General features: G+C 44.3%; 1 protein-coding gene across 2 annotated transcripts in view; it reads right to left on the bottom strand.

Annotated features, from left to right (window-relative positions):
• Positions 1-1,640: 1,640 nt before the first annotated feature.
• LOC120843711 (long-chain-fatty-acid--CoA ligase 5) overlaps positions 1,641-21,574 on the bottom strand; it is a 183,136-nt gene continuing 163,202 nt past the window's right edge. For both annotated transcript variants that reach the window (XM_042292462.1, XM_042292463.1), the window contains 3 exons: positions 21,277-21,378; positions 11,403-11,474; positions 1,641-2,910 (listed from right to left, as the gene is read on the bottom strand). In XM_042292462.1, coding sequence (XP_042148396.1) covers positions 2,773-2,910; positions 11,403-11,474; positions 21,277-21,378 — 312 coding nt within the window. In that variant the 3' untranslated portion in view covers positions 1,641-2,772. The remainder of the gene's footprint in view (positions 2,911-11,402; positions 11,475-21,276; positions 21,379-21,574) is intronic.

Raw genomic sequence — 21,574 nt, 5'->3', positions numbered from 1 at the left:
GGTAGTGACGGTAACTGTCTCACCTCCGGCCACGACGACAGAAGAGGGGAAGTAGGAACTCCCCTCTTCCCAAGAATCCCTCTTGTGTGTCCCCGCGAAGTCGCTTTTGTCCCTCTACAAGATTATAGAAGATTAACCGGTCACTCAAAATTCGTACAAAAGCAGCCACTTCGGTAACTGGAACAACTAGGCCATTCTCTCGATGTCAGCCTCGCCGTAGCTTTGCTCGTCCTGAGACGACCTACGTCACGATTGCGTTGGATGTCACGTGCTCTGTGCTGGCTGTCACGTGCTCTGTGCTGGCTGTTCTCCGAGCGCTTGGCCGAGTGGGCCGTTTATAACGAAAAATACAGCCACTAGGCTCAAAATACGAACGTGCGATTGTCTTTTACGGATACTGTGGATTATATTCAATCTATTTTTGAACACGACGGGTATATTTCTAATTTGCCGTTGTTACCCAAAACTAAGATGGCCGAACGGAACCGATGGCAAAGAAAAAGCAGACACACCACGTGGTTTGTTTTCGTCTACCGCACCACTGCTTTGCCTCGGCGGCACTGTAAACGACAGCGACGATGCGCTGCCGCTCCAGAAGCGGTGGTGGCGGGGCAGCGGGCATCGACTATGCCAGCACTGCAGAGCAGAAAACTTCGTTGAACTGAAATCTTCGCAATTCTGACATTCGTTTTTCGTTTAGCTGAAACATTTTTGCATAGAATGCAAAGGAAAACCGCCAGGGATTTTTCCAAAGTTCGCTATTTTGAAGTATTCGTTAAACCGACGTTCACTCAAGTGAGAGTTTACCGCAGAGACAAGGGCAGCTAGCTTTGCGTCTACCCACTAACCACACAAACCAGAGCTCGGCGTTCTGACGTCTCCGCGCACCCTCATATCCCCCCCTGTCTCTTAGGAGTTGCAAGTTACAAATGATCCCCAACCCACTCTTAAGGCCCGTTCACACTCTTGCGACCGAGTACGACAGAGAGACGAGATCTCTTAAAACTTCTTAAATGTTTTTAGAATGAGGGAACACACTGGGCATTGTGGCGCCATCTATGCGGTGACCCTGGAACTGCATTTCACAAGAGCGAAGGTTTTGCGGGATTTCCGAGGACAAATGTGCGTAATACCCATAGAAAGACTCGTTTATAACATTGACAAAAGTTTTTCGAGTCAAAAAAGAAAGGATAATGCGCGAGAAATAAAAAAAAAATGTGCCGGACCGCCGAGTTGACACTGCTTCCCAATAGATGGTGCCAGTGTGTTCTCTGGTTTAAGAAGTTTTTAGGAACCCAGGTTTAAGAGGTCGCAAGAGTGTGAACGGGCCTTTAACTCGCAGAAAGAGAATGAAATCTCCGGACTAGGGTTAAGGCGGATGCCATTCTCTGTAGCATTCCCAATGCCAGTGGCATACATTCGTACAGAAAATACAGAGAAATAACTAGTAGAAACAAAATGCTGCCATAGCACTGTCAATGCCAAGACACTGTGCCGTGAGACACGCTTTCACGCACTCCAGAGCAAAATAAAAAACAAAACAAAGCGCTGCGAGCAACATGGCTGCAGCCCGCCACTTCCGATAAAAAAGGCATAGTGAAGCAGAGTAGTGGGGAATGAAATCCACAATCCGCGAAAGAGAATTGGAAATCACAGTGTTTATTGTCCAAAGGCCAACTTTTATGCGCTATAAATAGTTTTCCTTTCGTGTTGTTAGCTAAACTCTCATTTTTGTCATGGTGCAACATTGGAGAAAATGCTTATCTAGCACATGTAGGCACAGCAGCTGCAAGAGAGGCTGTGTTTTGTGATTAATGTGAGCTGCAGAGAGTGGGGAAAGAGTGGAATGTAGAGCTTCTGAATTAGGTAAAGGATTGAAGCTACGAGTTCTTTGGTACTTATGAGACCTTCAGACTACCATGTTTAACTGTGTTTCAGAGGCAGACGAAGCAATTTCATACAAATATCGGCATGGAATGTGGGATAGAACTGTATCACGGGGAAGTTTCGTGCGAGAGAATGCACCAATAATTTAGCGAAATTTTTGGATGTTGCAAGTACACAGAGAGAACTACCGCACCAAAAATAGGGGATGCGAAATGAGTCAATGCAAAAGGACTGCCTTCACAAGGCATTTTGATCCTTTGAAAGGTCAAGCAAACTTCTTAAGCCCACAAGACCGGGAATATTTTTTTTTCAAAGGACTAGATTATGCTTACATGACTTTAGCACTCCCCATCACATGATATGAGCCTGCCATACTAGAAACAAAAAAAAAAGAAAAAATAAACATGAAAGACATAGTCCTGTAATGTTGTATGACTTCAACTCAAACAACAACAAAAAAAAACTAAAAAAAAAAAAACACGAGAATCTGAAAATAAATAATATGCTGCACACATTGCAGTCCTCCAGGCGTCAAAGAACACTTCTCCTATGCACGGTCACATCACCAAAAAAAAATCCAATTTCCTGAGCATGGTCGATGTTCCTTACGCACAAAGCACGATGTGCTAAACCTAACCCAGAGAAAGCTACGGAGAGAGAGAAAGAGAAACCCCACGCAGGCACTAAGACTACAATTTTAACCTAGCCGCAGAAAGGAATGGTCCATGAGCATCCAAAACTGATGCCCGTCAGCCAGAGTAAAGGAAGAAGAGTGCTCCCCTCCTCTCTCCCTCTTTCTTTTTTTTTTCACGGTGCCTTTACTTTCCTAAGTAGGGGGTGCTCCGAAAAGTGTATTGCCTGCAAGCGTGTGAACTAATGTCCTCCTCAAGCTAAACTCCTGTACATGGTCTCGATCTGGGAGAGGAAGTACTTCCTGCACTCTGGGCGCTTCGTCTTCAGGGTTGGGGTCAGCAGTCCGTTCTCTACGCTCAAGGCTTCGTGGTGCACATGGATGTCCTTGAGCTGCACACAAGAAAAAACGGGAAAGTAATTATATAGCCTGTTGGCACTAACTCGATACTAGGGATGTGCGAATAGTGAATTTTCACTTCGAAGCGAATACGAAGCGAATAATTAATTTCAACGAATAGTTTCGAATCGAAGCGAATAATTTCGAAGCAAAGCGAATAGTTTGCATTTGCTTATTTAAAAGTGAGAAAAATAAAAAACACAACTTCAATAGTTTGCACATCGATATGGCTCAGCTAGCCGTGTCGTCTTCAACATGTTTTCTATTCTAGGCTACCAGAAAAAGAGTCGGGAACAGATTCAAAGAAGCAAACTTTCCCCCAAGTTTATTGACGCCTGTGCATCACGTCGTGAGCTTTACTCTATATTGCTATGGATAAACACCAACTGCTCCACGTGCTCTGGGAGGAGGAGCTCCCTCCTGTTTGTGACAACGTTCCCCGACGTTGACAAGAGCCTTTCACTTGATACCTGCGTCGCCGGAATCGAGAGGTACAGCTGGGCAACCTTTGCTAGCAGGGGGTACTTGTCCTTCCCCAAATTCCTCCACCAGAGGTAGGAATTCTCCGATCGGGGCCTTACAGGTGAGTAAAGGTACTCCTCTACCTCTTCTGATGGTCGTCGGGAGCAGATGCTCGAGGTGCTGGTGGATGCCAGGGCCTTAAAAACGTCCCACACATCACTGCTGGCACTGGCAGGTGGTGCAGTTACATCTAGGGTCTGTTCAGAGTTCTTTTCCGGGGGAAGGGTCTTCTCTACAGCTGCACATAGATGGTTCTTTGCCCATTGCTTTTCACTTGGCATAGTGTAGCACACTGCCTTGAACCGGGGGTCCAGCAGAGTGCTCAGCGCATGAGCATTTTGGAATTTAATGTCCACAAATCGGGACTTGACATTTCAAAGCAAGCTCCCTGCAAAGACTGACTCCTCTCCACCGCTGTGTGACTGTTTGGTCAGCAGGACCTGCATACAGTGCACTAGTGGCACCACTTGTGAGAGAGTGGGGTGCTTCACAGAGCATGACTCTCGTGTTGCCTCCTCAACGCACTTGAGGACTGATGTCACTGATGCCATGAGGCGCCACTCGCTTGAGGTCAGGTTGTCAAAAGTGTCCCGTTCAGACAAGTCCAAGGAAATAGCTGGACGCAGCTTGAGGAGACGGGACATGTCGTACTCGCTGTTCCACCGTGTGGCAACATCTTGGATGACCTCAGGGGGCTCCAATCCCATAGAAATTTGAATTTCTTTCAGGCGGCTTCTTGCCATGGAGCTTCGCTTGTAGCGCCCTACAACTGCTCGGCCTTTGGCACAGAGCTCGTCGAAGTCCGGCGTTTCCTTCTTGGCGTTCTGTATACACACCTGCAGTGTGTGCGCAAAACATTGCAGACTGGTCCACGTCGTTCGCGATACCGCACTCAAAAAGTTCCTCACGTTGTCGGTAACAATAAAGACTGCAATGTCTTGTGGCAGTCCCCATTCTGTAGCCAGATCAAGCAGGAGGCTCTTCAGGTTTTCAGACGTGTGGCCCTCGGGCATGTGCCTGCATGCCAGGTTAGAGTTGCAGGGCTGGAAGTGTGCATCAAGTAAGTGGCACGTCATCGAAACATAACTGTCCCCCGTCCTCGACGTCCACCCGTCTGTCGTGAGGGCATAGCATGGGGATCCATTCTCGAAATGGTCGCACAACTCGCCTTTGATGCGCTCTTTCTCTTTGGCACAAAGCTCTGGCACCACACCTCGGGAGAAGGTTGTCCTCGAAGGAACCTGATACTCGGGAACGGCAGCGTTCATCAACGCCAAAAACCCCGGCTCCTCGACGATTGAGTACGAGTGTAGGCCTGTGGCAAGGAACAGCGCCGTTCTCTTTGTCAGCGTTTTCGCTTGCTGGCTGTCTTTCTTCAGCTTTGGCTTGAAAGGTACGGGAGTCGCAACCCTGCCGTCAGACTTTTTAGCTTCTGTTTTCTTCGCACTTTCAGAAGCACCCATCTTCTCAAACGCTTTAAACGGTCCGGGATGACGCTTCAGGTGATTTACCAGAGTCGTAGTTGTACCCGTCGGCGTCCTGAGGCACATCATGCACGTGTGACATGTAGCACTGTTGGGTCCTCGATCAAAAAACTCCCAAATCGCGCCGCGGCATATTGCCCGTTGAGTTTGGTGACTTGGGTCGTCCATGACTTTTCCAGGAACGCACAGACAAGCTGCATTCACAGCTCATGGTGAAAGTGACAGAAGTAGAGAACGCGAGAAGAGCAACAAAAGGAGAACAAGGAAATGGTCTAAATGATGGCTGGTATCACTGGTATGGTCCGCGCCACCTAGAAGTCTACGCCGATATCGTTCATATTTGAAATTTATGACTGTTCAGAGCACCGTGATTTCGACTTTTGAATGACACTTCAAAACCATGTCAGACTTAATTCCAAGACAACAGTTACGGTATTCGAGAGGTATCGTAACTATCAAAATGAGGATATTTTCATTTTCAGATTGGAGAAACTATCGGTATCACCATCATTGTTTTCTACGCAGGGCAGCAACGGCGTACGCGTTTTTCGTGCAGCACGTGGGAAATTAGTTCAAGTGTACTCGGAGGCAAGAGGACGAAAATAAGCCAGGAGGTAGCTCTGGCAATCGTAGCACACGGTCACACAGTTTTTGACGTGAATGTCATCTTCTGGGGCCCTCAAGAACACGGTTGAACCTGGAACGAAACTAGTTCCCTCCGCCACCTTCGCTCGTTTGGTGGCTCGCCGGCTAGCCCGGATTGTTTTAGCGGCAGCTCGGACGCCTAAACCTATTCCTTCCCGGAATGTTTGCTGCCGCAATTCTTTCTGGGCGCCTCCTTCTGCATTCCGAAACAGTAAGTGCCCCGCAAACGATGGTCCGCGGCAGCGGGCCGCGGATAGGCGCCAGTTTACCTCCGTTGGAGAAGTCCGTTCAGTTAAACTGAGATGTCATTAGCGGCTCGATGAAAGTTGGAGCCGCCGTTTAACTCCGGCCGATCGCGATTGAGTCAACTGTCGTTTACTCAATGGCAGTTGAGAGCGCTCGTGTGACTAGGGTATTAGCTTACCTCTTTTCGAATAAAGTCGTGGTTTGCACCGTGTTCAAACTTCGAAATACTTCGAAAATATTCTAAGTTTCCGAATAGTACTATTCGATTCGAAGGCCGAATCGATTATGGCATTATTCGCTTCGATATTCGAACCTTTCGAATATTCGCACAACCCTACTCGATACCCCACAATAATAAGGTGATATAGACTCAGCCTACATAGTAAAATTAACACAGGGCACAAAAACAAAGACTAAGTAGAAGGGTGCACACAAGACAAGCGCTTGTCTTGTGTACACCATTCTCCTTCATCTTTGAGTAGGAACCAACCAGCCTGCATTGCCACCCTAACTTAACTACATGAGAGGCCCTTTCGACAAGGCAGTTTTAGGTGGCTGTGCCGAATTAGTTTTGGTCAGGCCCATATTGCTTGGGGTGGGGAAATAAAGAAAATTTTGTTCCACTCCTTCTATGAAAAATAAAGTGCCTTTGGCCACTTGGCACCACCACATAAATTGCCTCGGTGAATAGGTCTTTCATATACGCCTCGCAAGTGGACTCATTTTCGTCTTCTGCGCATGAGAAAGGAAGTAGCGGTGACGTCAGAACGCCGAGCCCTGATTGGCTGATCGCGACCCCCTATCTGAGCGTCGTCTGCTCCTTTGCAACGTCGTCTGCTCGCAACGTCGTTTGCGTCTGTCTTACCTTTCCTGCGACTTTCGGAAGTCGAGCGAGCTCGACTTTGCCTTTCAGAGAGGGCAGACGAAATAACTCGAGCGGTGCGTTGTTTTTGTTTAACAACTAGCAGACGCGCATCAAGGAGGGAAGTCAAAGGACTCACTGGCGAGGTGTCCCAAGGCGCCGAGGTTTGTTTGCTAAGAACCGAGAGGTGAGCGTGTTAGTGTCCGCATGTACCCTCCCAAATACTTTTTCCCTCCTTTCGTGTGCGGCGAGACCCCTCATTCTTTAGCGGCGTCGGCGGGTTGGCGCAGTTAACGTCGTCTGCTTTACGTCTGCTAGTCAAAGCGATGGCTGCTTTACCTTTCCTGCGTCTGTCGGAGATTCACCGCTTTTTTACCGGCGAGAGTCACCGTTGCCTCGGGAAACAAGGAGATAACAAGAGGAAGAAATTGACCTCTTAATCTAAACTTGAGGTCAGCGATCAAAGTATAATACGGAAAGGGTTCACAAGGGTCGCGCGGGCATATTCCATTCAGCACGCCAGCCGGTCGAGGGCAGAGGGTCGCCGAGTCGCGGAGTGTCTGCTAGGCCTAACTGCCGAAGCTCGCTTGGTCGCGTTCGGTAAAATAGTGGCCGCTGGAGCTGTTCCCGGGTGTTTGTGGATCCAGCGTTCTTGTTCGTCGTGGTCTGTTTCAAGTGCTTTTTACTTTTTTCTTGCTGCTTGAAGTCGGGACGCGTGAGAAGCGCACGTAGAAAAATAAACGTCCGTGGGTCGTCGCGACCGCGACGCTGTCGGCCACCATGCTGATTTGACCGTAAGTGCGTAAGACGGCTTCGGAGCTGTCGTAGGATTTCGTCGTAACCTGCGCCGAACTTACGAAAATTTCGTTTCGTAAATACGAATTTGTTCTTAAGTTTTGTCTTACGCACATTTTTGGCGTAAGATCGTTTCGTGAATCTGGCCTATGCACTTCCGAAAGTCGCAGGAAAGGTAAGACAGACGCAGACGACGTTGCGAGCAGACGACGTTGCAAAGGAGCAGACGACGCTCAGATAGGGGGGTCGCGATCAGCCAATCAGGGCTCGGCGTTCTGACGTCACCGCTACCCCCTGCGCAAGAAGCAGACGAACTTGCCCTCCGCATTGTGGGAAACTACAATTCTACCATTAAATAAAAAAATTAGACAAAATCGAAAGAAGTGTCGTTATGCACCTCTGAGGCAGGCACAGTCATGAGAATGTGACTCTAGAAACTGCATTTGTTGCACAAATGCTTGTGCAAAAAAAGTATTTTGCACGGTTATCCTACATACTAATGTCAGAGTTCAGCACGCACTTTGCAAGAGAGTAATTTGCACTGGAATGTGTCTACCGTACCCCTGAAAGATAACCCACCCCCCTTTTTTTTTCACATGATTTCCTATTTTTTCAAACACCGAAAGTTTGCCCATTTCTTTTATTTACCCGATTTGCCTTTGATTTTAGGTGGGCTATTTCTCGGGATGTTACGGTATGTGAGGCAACAACCAAATCAGCAAAGCAGTAAAGGTGGTGTTCGACACTAACCTTTATGCATTAAACCTAAAATGCAAAAAAGCACCACAGTCCCGTTTGCAAACATTGTGTGATGCAGCGCATGGGCTTTTCAATAAAAGGGAACAAAAGAAGATAACTGTGAATCCCAAAATTGAAAATATTTGTTACAGCGCTTTATCTATTATAGTATGCAATGAAGTACCGTATTTACTCGATTCTAAGCACCCCCCTTTTTTCACACCCGCGATGTTCAAAGAGCTTAGATTCGAGACATGCCCCAAAAATACGAAATTTGCACAAGAAATATGAGTTTATTATAATCAAAATGAAAGAATAAATGTTCTAAAGGAAATAAAGTAAACAGTGGAGAGTAGCCCGCTTGCCGTCAGTTTGCACAACGGTCGACTAGTCGCTCTCGCTATCACTCGACGACGACGAGTCGGTGCCCCTGTCCGAGCTGCTGCTCCTGCTGCTGTTAGTATTCCACAAAAGGTAGTCTTCGGTGCCGTCACGACGATTGGTGATGCAACATTTCTTAAAAGACTTGACCACAACATTGGCACGGATCCTCTTCCAAGCATCTGAGATCCACGTCGCCACGGTCGATGGAGAGGCTTTGTGTAGCTTTCCCGTCAACGACTTCTTCCGGTCAGGGCTACGGACCCACTCCTCGTATTCTTGCCGCAAATTTTCCTTGGACGGTTTGTTGACAGAGACGTCCAGGGGCTGTAACACAGACGTCATCCCCCCTGGAATGACCATCGGGTCGCAGTTGTTTATATCCAGCTCTGCCTTCACCTCCGGAGTTACGTGACCACGGAATGCATCAAGCATGAGCATGGACTCTGTGCCTTTAGGACCGCCAAGTGATGCTCCTGGCCGCTGCTGTCACACTACTCTGATCCAGTCCTGCATCAGCTCCCTCGTCAACCATTCCTTCTCCTGTACCCTCACGATGACATCTTTCGGAAAAGTCTCGTTCTTCAACATGTTCTTCCTTTTGAGGATGATGTAGGGCGCAAGTTTTTGACCGTCGGCTGTGATGCACAACATTACGGTCACCCTTTGCTTTTCATAGCCAGTCGTGTGCACTTTTACTTCTCGAGCGCCTACTTCGTTCACGGTGCACGTCCTTGGCATGTTGATGTACACAAAGGCCTCATCGGCATTGCCGATCTGCCCGAGTCCGTGGCGAGATTCGCGACGCAGCTTCATCACATAACGTTGGAAGTTGACAAGCTTGTCCTCGAACTCCACCGGTAGCTTCTGGCAGATAGTGGTGCAGCTCCCATAGAGAAACCAACGTTCCTCTTCATCATCCGCTCCACCCAGCCACAGCTTGCGCGGAATGCCGAACAAAGAATTTGCATCCGTGTGGCGATTTCCATAGCCTTCCTTTGTATGTAATCAGCCGTGATGGCAAAGCCACCGCATCGTTCACTGTGGACGAATTCGCAGACCTCCTTCTTAAGCTCCGGGTGCCGGCCCCTGCGCGGTCCAGTAAACTTTTTGCAAGTTGCGGCGTCCTTAAAAATTTGATTCCGCTGTCTCCTCCACCGAATCACACATGCTCTGTCCACTCCGAACTGTTTAGCAGCGCCGTGATTTCCGTTGTCTTCCGCGCAAGAAATAACCATTCTCTTGAACTTCATCGAGTATGAAGTTCTCTTTGCACTCATGATGAACGACTTCCGCAAACATGTGCACATAGTGAACGGAGTGCGATTGCAAGGCCAATGCGGACGAATAGGCTTAACAGATTAAGCCGACTGCAACAAGTGCAAGGAGACCAAACAGACAAAACATCTTAGATATAGAGGGTACGGCAACACACCACAGCTCTGCAGTGCACATACTCCCTACACTACCTGCACGGCTGCAAAAGTGGAAAATGGCGCTACCTATGTGCTGCCATCTATTAACCGACGTTGAAACCACGCGCCAGCGGCCGTTTGCAACTCTGGCGCTCTGCGATACCGGCGTCTCCGATTTCAAATATCTTTTTGGGGAGGGGGGTGCTTACATTCGCATATAAACTCTTTTTAAGGTGTTTATGTTTGAAAGTGGGGGGAAGGTGCTTAGAATCGCGAAAATTCGGTAGTAACTGGTCTGCAAAAAACTAGCCTCCAAATTATGGCTCCAGATCCTTGACCTCAGTTTCTTACACAAATAAATTCCAGTGCAATGCTATAAAGCAGTTTTTCGGTATAACGAAATCGCTTTGTGTTCCCTCCCTTGTGTTCCCTCCACCTCCTCCACCGAGGCAAACAGCAAAATGGGCAAACAGCAAACAGAAAACGGAGCAAACAGAAAGCAAGGTTCGGCCCAAGTCCAAAATCAACGAGGATTTCGACATTACGGCATTGACTGTTTAATACTGTAGGCCATCTTCCAGAGCGAGTAAAACATATTGGATGGGTTCATACTTCGGAAAGAGTTTACCATGCAAGAGAAAGAGCGCCCGTGATTTGAATGTCAAAGATCACCAACTGCTTTGCACACGTTAAATTTTCTCATGCACACATGCTCACCAAGCCAGAGCATGATTCCCGGAGTTGCAATGACCTCTACAGGAGTGTGTGCAAACACGTTGGTGAACTTGGATTTGTTCACGCTTGTCGAAGCACGAACATTCCCGTTGTTGCTCCCGCTACGGATGCTGTGATCGTAGACTTTGTGTGCGACCAATGTAAAGACGAAGAGAAATTGGAGCTAGGCTCCTTGAGAAATACCGACGACTGCAGAGGCGCGAAACGTTCTACGGCTGCGATGGAACAAGGTAGAGTAAAGCAGCAGTGACTGTGTGCTCTTCCAGTGCCTGAGCCAATTGGAGGAGGACTGATGCCCGGAAAACGGAAAAAAGTGTCTACAAACTCTACTTAATTATTTCTATTTATTCCTCAATAAAAGTGCCGCGAGTTATTCATCATCGAGGTTGGTTCGAATAAACATATGTTTCGAGCCTTCCACAGTGTTCCCACGCACCTTAAAGGCTGCTGTCGCCGTTTTCTTGGCTCCCTCGCTTATATCAAATTAACGCCGATATTGATATTTTTGCCGACCTGCTGACTTTGTTATAACGAGGGAATACTGTTCTAAACATTAGTTACTATTCTCACATAGCACATTAAAGGTTTATTTACTTTCAGTAAACCTTCCTTGAAACTGCGCAGGAGTGACCACACCCCCAAAAAATAAACACTAGGCTTACCAGCTCAAAAGACTTCAGACCCGACACCTTCCCCAGGCGGCTGAGGTCATCCAAGATGGATTTCTTGACGATCTGCGACAAAGACCGTCAAAGTGAGTACTTAGAATTGGAAGCGGCATAAATGTTACAAATCACTGAAAGTAACTGGAACAGCCACAGAATAGACTAAAAAAGAAACTAAACACAAAAGCTCATTATTTGAGGCAACAAATGAACAGCTCTGAACACAAACAGGCAAGTTGAAGAAGTGGACAAACAGAGCGCCATGTGTCATCCTCTTCGACTAATGTGTTTGTGCTTTGTGCACCTTATTTTGTCGTCATGTAGTGCACCAACCACCTCTACTTCATGCGTTGCTGTTATTCAAGATTCAAGGCAGTTTTGTAAATTATGAATAACATCAACTGCAAAATTCAATCTCTGCTCAAAGTTCAGTTCGGCATATATGATATGACGCCTAGAGGGAAAGATTTTTCTTCAACTGATATCCAGAAATCGGCTGCCATTAGTAACTATCTATGGAGGATTAAGTTTAAGTCAGTGTTTGCTTACTAAGACTGAATTTTTGGAGTGAAGCAAAACAATATTGCTTTCCTCTTTGACAGCAAGTTACAGCCTGATGAGCTGCCAAGATGACACCCTTTAAAAGGGCACAGACGCAAGTCTGTACACTGATGTCATCAAGGTGGTCTTCACTGTCCTTTAATAATTGGAACTTTTGCTAAGTGGACCAGCTCTACCTGGTGACTTGGAGTTCCAGTTAACGAGATTCTAGTATAGTAACACCAACAAGTAACACCAACCTAAAATATGGTCCAGATATTATTCACATTGTTAATCATGTAAAAACCCTCGGTGCATACTTTTTTTTTAATGCGAAAGCATTAAAGGTCCCATGGCGCACAGCCAGCAATGTCTGTAACCGCGAAAAACGGCACCTTGTCCCATTGGCCGAGTGTAACGGCACCTAAATGCCCACTGGCTGAGCGAAACGGCATCTAAATGCACGTCATCAAGCATGCACGTTCAGAAATAAAATACAAAGAAAAGCACAGCAACGCAGATGCTTCGTCATAGAAGCCAACGGGGACACTCAAGGTCAAAGTGGACGCGCCTCAGAAATAAAACGAAGAAAAGCACTGCAACGCAGATGCATCGTCACAAAGGCGTGGAGCTGGTGGGGTTCGCCGCACCTGCGCAGTGGGGGAGCGTGATGCCATCGCCAGAGCGCCGTGTGCGATAGAAAGACATAGCACGCTGCTTGTAGGAATGCACCAAATGTAGGAATGCTTTTGCATTCCTACATGTAAGCAGTCTTAAAAGTCTCTGCCGAATTTTCTTATAGTAGCATGTCATAGAATGAGCAAATGGTACACATCTGTAGTAAGCTTTAACAAATAGCGGGCATAATAAATTAATATAAAAACATTTTACCGACAAGCATAAAACTCAAAATTCACAAATCACTTTTTTATCTCGGCTTATGTTACGTGCATCTAGTGTGGGCATCAACTGGTTAAACTAATTTAAGTAGTATACAGTTCCCGAAATATTCTTCGAGCTCCAAAATTTCGAACATGCTTGCTTATTCCGGCAATTTGCTCAACCGTCACTCGCCCCATACACTTAATGCATAATGGTGAGTGAAAATCCAAAGAACCCACCCCTCATCGCTGAATATTTCCGATTTTTTAGTGGTCACCATACCACCACCGTGAAACCGAGCCGCCGAAATGGTTTGGTTTAGTTCAGCCCATGCCTCAACACCATGCTCTATGCATGTTCTATGCTAGGAGGAGCTGTCTATACGATACACAAGCTGGATTGAGGATAAGAGTTGAATTCATCGCCACTTTTTTCGCGTCCTTGAAGGGGCACTCCAGTGCTTTCTGTAGAGGTTTGTTTTTATGGCATATTGTTTGTTGGGCTTTTTGGTCTATAAAATAGACCAGCTCCAGATGGCAAGACATCCTAGTAAACCCACAGCAATAGAAATACACCAGCACTATTTTTTCTCAAGGGAGTCATCCTCGTGTCCCCACCGCCTCCAAAAAAAAAAAAATTTGACCAATGAAAATAATTAATTGTGTGAAGATTCCAAACATCATTATTATTGCTTTTTTTAGGTGCGTTGTGCATTATATTTTGACAAAAACGTAAAATCCTCGGGTATAGGAGATGTAATACATCAATTATTGTTTGAAAACGCCATTGGACAGCACCCCCTGGTGTCTGCTCTGAAGTGCAGAAAGAGGGGCGTGTCACAATGTTTGATTAAATTTTTATTAGGGAAATCTGCCTCCAATGGGTGTAATTTCGTTTTTTTTAGGATGTTTACAGCCCGTAGATTAAGTTGTCACCATTAATAGACAATTTCAGAATTCACTTAATATCCCTTTAAGGTTGATTCGATTGGCAATTTTGTTTTGTGCTGTTCACACAGGAACTGTCACCATCTAAACGTCCGGGCATTGTCCACTGCCGTTCTATGTGTGCGTTCAGCCGACGTCTACAAGCAGTGTCAAATGGCGCCGACTGCATGTTCAACTTCAATGTCTGCTTCAACGGCTGGTTCGACTCTGACTTCAGCTCTGTGCTGCGCCTCCGGGAAGCCCATCGAATCCACGAAGGGATCGTGGCCATCTGAACGTTTGAGAACTGCTTCAATGTCTGCCGCTGTTCTTTGGCTATAGTTTCGTTTACGGACAACTTGACCAAAGCTGTTTTGAAATTCGAGAAGTTCACGGACGTGGACAGTGCACTCCATGCCAGCCATCGTGCAGCCGTTCAACACAGACCGCCAAATGCAAACAGATTCGACTGCTAAGAGACGAAACACAGTCCAGTAAACTATCGACTTGTTTCTCCAGCTATTTAATATATAAAGTGCCAATACAGTGATTTTTTGGATGAATTCACTTTTTCAAACTGCTTGATTATTCGGACTTCTGCACGATCCAGATCGAATCCGAATAATCAGCCAACGACTGTAGTCAGTGTTACAAAAAAAAGAAAACCTCTTCGAGCAGTAGCTACTGTTTCTTTGATTTCACCATCATTACCTATATATTTCAAAATTATTATATAACCGAAGCATTGAAAATTTATTCTCAATGATTAATAATAATATATCAGTCTAAACTTTTCTCAACCTCGCTGACCTTCGCTTACGCAGTTCAGTACATCAAACTCACCAGATGCATCCATGGCATATTCCTCAATAATGCACTGACCTTGGACATCAAAGTCAAACATACACTGCCTCAACTGCTAAATCACCTTGCATCCCAAGAAATTCATGTTACCTCACTAAACAAACCAGCCATACTTAACATTGAATGAAAGAGTACATTGTCTGTATAACTGACTTTTTTTTTTGTTTGTTTTTCATTATTAATATTACTCGTTTTAGCGTTGTTGTTTGCTTTGCAATGGTACCGAGGGTTTGTCCAACTGCATAAAAGCAGCTTTTTAGAGGCGAAGCTCCTTAGGGTCTAGCTATGTCCGGCGTCCGTGCTCACATCGATTGCACTGCCTCCGGGATCGGTCCACTTTAAAAAAAAAAAAATGTACACCCGCACGGGGGTTTGAACTCAGGACCGCTTGCTTACGAGGCAGATGTCTTAACCACTACGCTACACTCCAATGTTGCATGTAGCCGCTCAACATCTATACAGGAGAGGGCGCTGCAGTCAAATGCGTATATAATCGCGTTAAACTTTGCATGCATTGGCTCAACGTTTATAGACGAGAGGGCGTTGCGGTCAAATGCTAAACTGCGAATATAACAACGATCCATACCATACATTTGCTTTCTGACATGGACCGTTGACTTAAGCGATGGAGATGCGTTCCCACGGCGTCTAGCGGATCCGGGCTGATCCGCTAGAAGAACCACTGGCTTTGCATTTCACCGACCATAAAGCAGTAATAATTAAGTCGAAACGCAACCCGGAACTCAGCACTACCTATGAGCAATAAAAAAAAAAATCAGCACCATCAGCACTACCTATGAACAGTAAAACCAGTATCATCAGCGCCACCAGAGCTTCGCCCCAATCAACATCATTCACCACGTAAAGATGCGGCCTCTTTTTTTTTTTTTTTTTTTTTTCCTCGGTACCCCCCTTCCCCCCTCCCATTGCTCATGATGATAAAAAAGAAAAAAGTTTCAATATTTCAAGGGCAACTAAACTCCTGAGGAAAGTTTGACATTGCTGTGCATAGCTCTAATTCCAATGGTCAGATACACTAAAAACCTCTTAAACAGGCTCCCATTAACCACATTCTAGGTTCAATAAAGGTCATGTCGGGCATGCGCAACAGTTTAACGAAGAAGAGATGCTGCTGGTTGCCATGGTCACCGATATTATATGCCTAAATTTGTTTCAACTTAAGGGAGGAGACTACCCAGAAAAACAATTTCTGCAAAAAAAAGTTCATTTTAAAAATGCCATCTTTACATCCACCAACATCTAGAGAGAATTCCCAGAAAGTTTCACTAGTGTACACTGAATAGTTAATTCTTTATAAATTATTTTCGATCCACTGATGCTAAAGAAAAGGTAGAGGTTGGAGCACTTTGAACGCATTTTTACTCGTTCAACTTTCTGGCATAAATTTCACCTTAATAAAACTATAATTTCAGTACGAAACTATCGAGAGACTTAATATTTACGGCTTATATGCTGAAACTTTATGTAGCCGGATACTATAAACTTAGATTTTGCATTTTCATGTTCCTTTATTATGAAAAATTGTAATTCGCAAAACTTGGTAAATGTTTAAAAAAAAAACTTTTTTCATACACTTTTTTTAACCTGGAAAAAGCATTTTTTCCTCAATTTCTTTTCATGGTATAACTGGCAAACAGTTATTCTAGTATGTATTCCACCAGAAAAATATGTGGTTATCAACACCATTTCTCCATGATAGATTCACTGAGCAGATTACATGCAAAGCTTTGCTTTACTTCGTTCTGAGGTATGGTACAGTCGCCGACCGTTTTTTCGGACTCCGATAATTCGGACTTGTTCAATATTTCAGACCTAAAGGCGGAACCGTGACTTACCCCATAGCAGGGATGGACAGTATTTCAAATACAAGTATTTGAAATAAGTATTTTTAATACTTTGTGTATTTTGCGTTTGTATTTAATTACAAACTGGGTAATGTATTTGATGTGTGTATTTAAATACTAAAACATGGGTATTTCAAATACAATTGTAATTAAATACAATTTTGTGGGCGAAAATACAACCCTCAAATTTATTGTCACTGTCCAGAGCAGGAAGAAAACTATGTTCTGCACCGAATCCAGTGTCTCTCAAGCACAGGCGTTTAGTGACTTTGTGATTACGGTGCTAGTCCAGAGCAAGAATAGTGACGAAATTGACGTTCACAGGCAGACTGGCTAAATACGTGCCTGTGACAACTTGTGATGCTTTCCAGCCTGATTTCCATCCATATTTTTGCCTGGAACATTCTAAATGCGTGGTCGTCCAGATTTCCGTAACTGGTGTGAGTTGCAACAGTAAAAAATTCTCTAGCTTGTGCTGCGCATCTTGGTCGTTTCGGTTCTTTGTTGGTCTATACCAAAATGTAATCGACAAAAAAAGCTGCTTGAAGCTCTGAACAATTTTTTAACCTATATTACGTCCAAGCGGATCACATCTTTCTGTGATTATATTTCTATTACGTTACTAGAGCCTCGCACACTAACTCCTGAGCGTGCGATACAAAATTAAAATTAAATACCCAGAAACCCATTGCAGGTCTCCTGAAGTCGCTGATGCAAATTTTGAAAAATGTATTTGGAAAAGTATTTTGAGAAGACCAAATACATTTGGTTGTATTTGTATCATGTACTTAAATGCTTTTTTTGGAAATGTAATTAGATTTGTAATTAAATACATTTTTGACGAAGTATTTTGTATTTGTATTTCGATACATATTTGCATGTATTTTGCCCATCCCTGCCCCATAGAAATAGTGTATATTCACAACCAGGGATGGGCAGTATTTCAAATACAAGTATTTGAAATTAGTATTTCAAATACTTTGTGTATTTTGCATTTGTATTTAATTGCAAATTGGGTAATGTATTTGATGTGTGTATTTAAATACTAAAACGTGGGTATTTCAAATACAATTGTAATTAAATACAATTTTGTGGGCGAAAATACATCCCTCAAATTTATTGTCACGACTCATTTTGCTCATCCTAAGACGTATCCAGAGCAGGAAGAAAACTACGTTCTGCACCGAATGCAGTGTCTCTCAATCAAGCACAAGCGTTTAGTGACTTTGTGATTACGATGCTAGTCCAGGGCAAGAATAGTGACGAAATCAACGTTCACAGGCAGACTGGCTAAATAAGTGCCTGTGACAACTTGTGATGCTTTCCATCCATATTTTTGCCGGAAACATTCTAAATACGCGGTTCGTCCAGATTTTCGTAACTGGTGCGAGTTGCAACAATAAAAAATTATCAAGCTAGTGCTGCTCGTCTTGGTTGTCTCGGTTGTTTGTTGGTCTATACCAAAATGTGATCAACAAAAAAAGCTGCTTGAAGCTCTGTACTTTTATGACCTATTACGTCCAAGCTGATTACATTTTTTGTGATTATAATTCTATTACGTTACTAGAGCCTCGCACACTAACTCCCGAGTGTGCGATGCAAATTTAAAATGAGATATACCCAGAAACCCGTTGCAGGAGCCCTGAAGTCGCTGACGCAAATTTTGAGGAATGTATTTGGAAAAGTATTTAGAGGAGACCAAATACATTTGGTTGTCTTTGTATCTTGTACTTAAATGCTTTTTTGAAAATGTAATTAGATTTGTAATTAAATACATTTTTACGAAGTATTTTGTATTTGTATTTCGATACATATTTGTATGTATTTTGCCCATCCCTGTTCACAACCAATGTTTCAGACAGCTTGAAGTCCAAAAGTTTGATTATTCGGACAAAATCGTCGCGAGCGATCAGCGGAAAACACCATCGAGAAGCGGCCATTTTGAATTCTATGTTGGCTGCAAATGGATTGGCTTGGTTTGGCAGCGCTACTTGAGCACTCTTGAGTCCTACCGCTAGGTGACGCTATGCTAGCCCTTTTTTTTCCCTTTAGCTGCACGTCATCATCATCATCATTATCATTTTGCTTTGTTTTTCATTCTTTCGCGTTGCCAGTCACCATTTTGCGCTCGTGGATTTGCACCTCTGATCTTGTCCGGAAAACGCTAGCTTGGACGTCATGGCCCCATACGTTGTTCTGCCGCCGCGATCTGTAGTTAAGAAGCGCAGAAAGTACTCGACCATAACGCTAGAAAAGAAGGCAGCGATTCTCAAGCTAACAGAAAATTGCCAAACGGAAACAAAGGCCTAACCTAAAACAAGGCACGCAGGTGTAACCCGAAACAAGGCACTATTTACGGTTTTCTTAAGCCCACTTGGAATTAATAAAGGCAAGGTTTTCAATCTGCTAATTTTTCGGACTGCTCTATCATTCGGACGTTTTTTCGGTCCCAGCAAAGTTTGAATAATCGGTCGGCGACTGTACCTCATCAAATTGGTTCACAGGGCTGAAACTTTGCATGCCCTTCTTCTATATGGCTACAAACACCACCTGCAAATATCACGCCGATGGAGCGAGCAGTTCAAAAGTTGACATCCCCAGGTAGTGTCCCTCTTTAAGTAAAATCACTGCCGACACTAGGAGCAAATAAGGTTAATCAAAGAGCCAAAAGTAAAATGTCCCTTGTCACGTATCTGTTATAATCAGCTAAGTCAATCAAGTGCAGTGAACGCAAGCCATGGCCTCGCGCTTTCAGCATGTGTGGCTGTGTTTGTATGTCTTCTAGCCTTTGACTGTGCTCTTATGGTAAACAAAGGATAGCCTTGCAGTTGCTATGCCAACCTGCATTGCCTTGGCAACCCAAGAAGTAGCTGGGACAGCTACATTGCTTGCAACAGACCACTCACAAGGAGCAATGCTACACTTGAGACTGACTGATCACAAATCCTCTGAACTTGTGGTACAAGTCAAACACAACTGACACAACAGATGCAATTTAAGATTCCCAGTTGCCTTGGCAACATTTGGTTGCTAGCCTTGTACAGTAAACTCTCACTAACTCAAACTCAAGGAAGTCACGAATTTTGTTTGAATTATCCAAAGTTTGAATATAAAAAAATTCATCTAAATGTGATGCAAGATAAATTTATGATTTATCTACTATAGTATGCAATGAACTACACATACAAAGCAGATATTTGACGATTTCCTCTACACATGCCTACTAATCATAAGCAGTAGTCTTATGTGAATAGTAGATTTTGAGTTAGAAGCGAATTCGAAGCGAATAGTGGTTTTGGCTGAATATTTTCGATTTGAATATTGAATAGTTTTTTCCCGCCTTTCACTACCAATCCATAATGCTTAGACAAAAACCCAGCTAAACTTGGAAAGTTTGCTCCACTTGTTCATTTCAAAAAGCTAAGTTTAATCTATCGATATTTATGAACTGTGACCTCAGAAGGTCTGATGTCTTGGGATGGCAAGTAAACAATGGATTTGACATAAAATGAATCCTATAGAAATGGCCAACTACACCCAATTGAGTGAATTTACGAATCTTGCTATATCAAATATTCTCTTTAACCACGAGTCAAAAAAGAATGAATCCTGCATAATGAACGCAAGATGTAAGGGCACCTCTGCCTAACATAGTATGCGCTTGCATAACAGTCAGTTTAATTTGGAAACTTTTATTACAATGTAGATATACACATTCACAAAGTTTCCATTTATTTTCAAATACAGCCGGCACACATGCACCATCCCTCTTTGAATGTATGCTTTTCTTCCATGTATGTCATTGCGATATTCATACTTTTCCAAATGTTGATCGCAGCGGGTTATTCCGTTGAGTGCGCTCCTTACCGAGCACCGATGTAATTCAGAGAAGCAGCACCCGCGGAGCTTGCTTCCGCGGATATTGCTTCTCCGCAGTGCATCGGTGCTCGGTAAGAAGCGCACTCAACGGTGCTAACCCGCCGCAATCAAGACTTCGAAAAACGCGAATAATGCAGTTCTTCTCGAAGCGAATATGAAATTTTGCATTATTCGAAACTACTATTCGAAATTTCGAATATTTGCACAACCCTAATAAGCAGGTATGCAATGCATGAAACATTGGTGAAATGTGTGACAGAAGTTTATAAATGTATTCATCCCTTAAAAACATTGTTTACTGTGGACTGTTTAGACAGCACGACATCTAAAAAAGACAAAACAGTTTGTTCAACCAGAAAAAAAGGCAATAAAAATGGGTGCTGCCAGGCAATTTCCATAGTAACTTGCGCGGATGCTGCGACGTGGACCTATGCCACGCTGCCACGTCACGGCATCCACACAAGTTGCTATGGAAACTGCTGCACGGCATCTGTTTTCATTGCTCTACTGTCCCCTGCTTTAGTCCCGTTGAGCATGTTTCTTACCAAGCACTGGTGCGCTGCGGAAAAGCAACATTCGCGAAAGTGAGCTCTGCGAGTGTTGCTTCTCCGCAGTGCACCGTTGCTCGGAAAGAAGCGCGCTCAACCAGGTTGCAAAAAGAAAATGTATGAATTGCACAAAAACACCGTTCAAATTAAGTGGCTTTAAATAGGTTAAAAACATAACGGGACCCCCAAATCTTTTAATTTGTTAGAATTGCTAAGAAGTATAGAACGTCCGAGTCTGAATTATTGCGAGCCTACAGTAGTTGAACAAAATTTTGTAACTGCAAATGTTTGAAGCAGTCACCAAGTGTCCCATTCCTAAACTCTTCAACAAGCAGTCAAGGCTCCAAGGAGCAGTTATTACACTCACATTGTTTCTGCAGAGTTCCTTGTACGTCCCAGAAATGCAGTTCTCCCTTGCCCAGTGCATCAGATATTCCTGGTCGGGTATGACCACCGCTACAAGGCAGGACTGTAGGGAGATAACAAAACCATAACTTAAATTGGTTCAAAAACAAAAATTACTCCAGTGTTATGCTAAATGTTTTATTTTAAAAGCACAACATTAGCAGACGTTGCAACCCCTAAACCTCATTCAAAACTGGATTATTTTCCACGGATGCAGAGTTGATGTAAGTGGGGTTAATTGCCGCGTGAGAAATTGGTGG

The sequence above is a fragment of the Ixodes scapularis genome, unplaced genomic scaffold (assembly GCF_016920785.2).
Source record: "Ixodes scapularis isolate PalLabHiFi unplaced genomic scaffold, ASM1692078v2 PGA_scaffold3__209_contigs__length_174095766, whole genome shotgun sequence".
NCBI classification, from domain to species: Eukaryota; Metazoa; Arthropoda; class Arachnida; order Ixodida; family Ixodidae; genus Ixodes; species Ixodes scapularis.
This window is presented reverse-complemented; position numbering and strand designations above follow the sequence as displayed.